The following is a 4655-nucleotide window of genomic DNA, read 5'->3' on the forward strand; positions in this document are numbered from 1 at the left end:
CTCACACACACACAAACACAGGCAAACACACACTAACACACACAAACACATGCTAACACTCACTAACACACAAACACATGCTAACACTCACTAACACAAACTAACACACACACTAACACACGCTTACACACACACACTAACACACACTAACACATGCTAACACACACTAACACCCAAACACACGCTTACACACACACACACACACACTAACACACACAAACACACGCTAACACACAAACACACACTAACACACGCTAACACGCAAACTAACACACACGCTAACACGCACGCTAACACACACTAACAAACACTAACACCTGCTAACACACACACACTAACGCATGCTAACACACACACACACATACACTCTAATAAACTTCAACACACACTAACATGCTCTAAAACGCACACTAACACACACACTAACACACATACTAACACAAACTAGCACACACAATCTATCACACACACTACCGCACTCTAACACACACTCTAACAGACTCACACACTCAACAGAAAGATCTTAAACATATTGGAGGTAAAGCAGGAAGAGAAACGTCCCCTTTGGCGCTCCACATAAAAAAAGTTCTACACTTCGGTGTGGATGGAGTTATGGAGAAGGTGTAGTTTTACAAGTCTCCATTCCTGATGAACATCTCGTCTCCTCTCATCTCAACTCGTCTCTCCTCCTCGCAGTGCTTGTCTTAACACAGGGAGCACATGACAGTGAAAAAAACCCACTTTTCTTAACATTTTTATAGACATGTTTAGTGTTTGGAGAATTATTTAATCACTCACAAACAAATAACTCATAGAAAGTAGTTCATTTTTTCCAGTTTTTTTGAGAGAACTTGCACAGCTCGTGTCCTGCTCAGGAGGTTTTAGTCTGTCGGGGCTTAAAACGTGTAGAATCTGCAAGCTGACTGACGCTAAAAAGCATAAACGTAGCTGCGATGTCTGTCGTCTGTTTCACCGCTTTTTCTACCGTCTTACTAAACTCGCAATGTTTCCTCCAGCATTTATGTTTAGAAATTTAGAAACGTCTAACCTTGTATTTATTCATGGAAATCATCTCCTACTTCATCTTATACTGTAGGTCAGCTAAATTAGCGTCGTTGTGCCAGTGCAAAAAAAGAAACAAACTTCAGACACCAAATATCTCTAACTCAAAAAATTGTGGCTGGGTCCCAATTCGCCTACTGTCCTACTATCCGTCCTATATGGTCTTTGAGATTAGAAAAAATTGTGAATATTATTATGATTATTTCAGCAGGGTCAGGAAACTCCTGTTGGAAAAAAAAAAAAAAGAAGAAGAAAAAAGGGTGCCAATATTTTTTGCTATCAACAGGCAAAATTGAGCAAAAGAAGGACATTTCGGGGGGGGAATTTAGTACGTAGATTTATCTTTTAGTGCATAGTGTAAGTAAGGGAATTGGGACACCACATGAAAAAAAAAAAAATTTTTTTAATCGTCGAACTCCACGTCCTTTAACGAGAAGGTGTGGATGTCATTGTGCAGGCTAACAGAAGGAGGCGAGTCGTCTCTCTGTGCGCTACACCAGCTCTTGCTGCAGTGACATTGTTGGATCCACATTATATTGCGCGTGATGTTTTCTCCGTCTGGACAGCGGAAGCGCAGGCGAACGGTGCGAGTCTCGGACGGACGACAGCATCTTCCGTCAGTACACGAGCCGCATGTTTTGGGCCGGTACCGCCTCACGGTCGCACAGCCACCGAACGAGATGTGCTCCGGCTCTCTGGACCTCAGCGTCCGTCTGCATTTCTTCTCTTTCTGTAAACAAGACAACCTGCTTGTTAGAGACAGCTGTGTGTGCAGCACGGTGTGCTTTTATTCTGTGGTGCTAAATGATATCTGTTAACGGATGCAGCAGATTCATCACAGATTCATTCAAAGTAATCTTATGAAATCTGAACAGAGTCTGATGATTAAAGTTGAACCATAGACGTTAAAGAGACGCTTCGTTACCCTGACAGCCGTCATGGCGTCACACTGGTGGATCCGACAGAGACGCGTCTCTCGGACGAGTTTACACCGCGGGTTCGCATTAGTCACGCGGCTGGAGATACCGAAGCCGCAGGAGGCGGAGCACTTGGACCAGTCTGTGGTCTGAGGAACACACTCGGAGGACGGAACTTGGGACAAAGGCAGCGATGTCTGCTCTGCAGGACCAGAAGAATGCAGAAGAAGTTAAAATCGAGTTACAATAGGATCTGAAAAACCTCATTTCAATATGATTTGGGAATTCGTGTGAGTTCCAAATAAAATCCCACATATTCACCTTGGAAGGCGTCTCCTGCTCTGGACGTGTAACTGAAAGTGTGCAGCAGTTTGTCGATGTAGTTGTTGTGTGGTCGAGCAGGTGCAGAGTCACGCGGCTCTTCGTCGATGCGATTGTCGTCGTGACACACCCACTCCTCGCAGCAGCGCCCTGGTGGCGTTTCCAGGTGGGGGCTGGTGCAATGCCATGCAGGCAGGGGTATGAGGTGGGGGCAGAGCGGCATGCAGCCCACCACGCCATCCATGCAGCTGCACTGGTGCTCACAGCTGGGCTGGAAATCCTCACCATGCTGGTACATGCGTCCGGCGAACTCGCACGGCCGACCCTGAGCGTCAGCTGAGGCAACACACACACACACACACACACACACACACACACACACACACACACACACACACACACACACACACAAACAAATACAGCAATGATATCAGAGTGTAATATACATATCTAAATATACCACACTTTTCTATAAAAATAATAGAAACAAAAATATGCTACATATTTCAGCTTAATGATTGATTGATTGATTGATTGATTGATTGATTGATTGATTGATTGATTGATTGATTGATCAGAAAAAAGAGCATCTGGTGTAAGAAAATGTCGAGCGTAGTGCCAGTAAGAACCTTACAACAGGGTAACAACAGAACAACAGGGTTCCTGGGTGGAACCTTTAGGAAGGCAAGAACTCTTGATGAACCTAATTTCTGGGAGTAACCATTGACTGAGAAAATAAATAAATGTACATAAGTGGCAATAACGATATTTTCTCACCTCGGCACAAGCCTCGTTGCGGGTTTCCTCCGGCCCCTAGGTGGCAGCGCAGGCCTTTTATATGATCGCAGGGTTTTCCCGGGCCGCAGTCCTGGTTAAACTGCTGTGCACAAACTTTACAGCAGCCACATTCATCCAGCACCAAGCTCACTCCCACTGGGCATGAGGGGGGCACCAGGGGGCATGAGCACGGCCCCGAACAGCCTCGCACCACCTGGTAGAGCATCACAGGGTGAGAAAAAAGAGCGTTTGAGGAAACAGCTAGCAGTGAATAGCTGCTATGAGCTTCTTATCGAACATCTAACTGAATTCTGGGGAGGTTTATGAGTTACGGGATACAGAGACGAGCTTCTCGTCTCCGGGTGCAGAGCCGTGACCTAAACGTGCTGTCACTTGTAGTAAAAATGTCTGAGTTCGGTGTGAGACGGAGACAAGTCAACATATCGACGGGGTGCTTTTCTGATGAGACAGACTCGCACTGTCATACAGGTGAGGGATTGCCTGGGAAGGAAGTTTTTCTCAAATGGCTCGATTCATAACGTTCAGTGTCCCGCAGACATGCTGTCCGTTCTGATACACCATCTTAGAGCTCGTACACAACGACTGGATCGACATCTGAATCTGTTTACAGCTCAAAAGATCTCTATTCGGATATGAACACAAAGTGGGAGGGGCTTATTCAAACATCCACCCTACTATTTTGCCCAGAGGTAGAAATACCGGGACTCTGAATTCCTCATCAGTGGAGATGGAGGGGGGGAGTTGTGTATTTTTTTATACCTTCTTTACTCCGTTCCCAAAATATAAACAAACCACTAGCTTGATTTTAGGCACCGCCCCCATGTGACCAGAACGTTACTATGTCTTACTCAGTCCCAGGAACTTCATACATACCACACAGACCTTACACCTTCCTGCACTCTTGTTGTTGTTGTTGTTGTTGTTGTTGTTGTTGTTGTTGTTGTTGTTGTTGTGTCCCATACACACACAATAACCGACATCTTACAAAGTTAGCCAAGTACAACAGTCATTAGAATCATTTGTATCCTCCTTGTTTTAAGCAATTAGAGCCAATTTTCAATGAAAACCTCAAGCAGCTTCAATTATGCTAATCATTTACATGAAAAACAACAACAACAACAACAACAACAACAACAACAGACTAACCATCACAGAAATAGCCTGAAAGGATCTTGTGTACTCACTTCTCCAGCAGCGGCGAGAACAAACAGCAGCAGGCTGCACACAACTGCTTGCATCCTTGCTCAGATTCCAACCGTTTTGGATAGACAGATCCTGGAGCTGGGGAAAAAAAAAAAAAGGAAGAATTTCTAATATTCCAGGTGATTAAAAAGGATAAATCCGGGTTTAAAGAGTCAGTCGAGATATCCACAGACTCCTAGGGGCTTTTTTTTTGTTTTGTTTTGTTTTTGTTACACCTCTCGCTCAGGGAATTGAGTCACTGGTTAGAAATCTGGAGCTTAAATCCGCAGAGAGACGGTGCGAGTGTGTGGCTCGGGGAGCTTTATGGAAGAACACAGCTGGAGCAGGTCACCTTATAGTGAGAGGAGAGAGAGA

General features: G+C 44.9%; 1 protein-coding gene across 1 annotated transcript; it reads right to left on the bottom strand.

Moving 5' to 3' along the window:
* Nucleotides 1-389: 389 nt before the first annotated feature.
* ccn1l2 (cellular communication network factor 1, like 2) lies at nt 390-4655 on the bottom strand. Its single transcript, XM_047822837.1, has 5 exons — nt 4283-4655; nt 3078-3291; nt 2301-2636; nt 1988-2181; nt 390-1792 (listed from the first exon to the last, which is right to left on the bottom strand). The coding sequence occupies exons 1-5, from the start codon at nt 4334-4336 to the stop codon at nt 1466-1468; spliced, it is 1125 nt and encodes a 374-aa protein (XP_047678793.1). The 5' UTR covers nt 4337-4655; the 3' UTR covers nt 390-1465.

Source organism: Tachysurus fulvidraco, chromosome 14 (genome assembly GCF_022655615.1).
Source record: "Tachysurus fulvidraco isolate hzauxx_2018 chromosome 14, HZAU_PFXX_2.0, whole genome shotgun sequence".
Lineage (NCBI taxonomy): Eukaryota > Metazoa > Chordata > Actinopteri > Siluriformes > Bagridae > Tachysurus > Tachysurus fulvidraco.

What these genes read in the sequence shown, in the direction of transcription:
- ccn1l2 (XM_047822837.1), bottom strand. Translation starts at nt 4,336, where the DNA reads ATGCAAGCAGTTGTGTGCAGCCTGCTGCTGTTTGTTCTCGCCGCTGCT. An exon ending in TTCTCGCCGCTGCTGGAGAA is followed by an intron (nt 3,292 to 4,282) that starts GTGAGTACACAA and finishes ATGCTCTACCAG; the next exon opens with GTGGTGCGAGGCTGTTCGGG. An exon ending in AGCAGGAGACGCCTTCCAAG is followed by an intron (nt 2,182 to 2,300) that starts GTGAATATGTGG and finishes CTGGTCCTGCAG; the next exon opens with AGCAGACATCGCTGCCTTTG.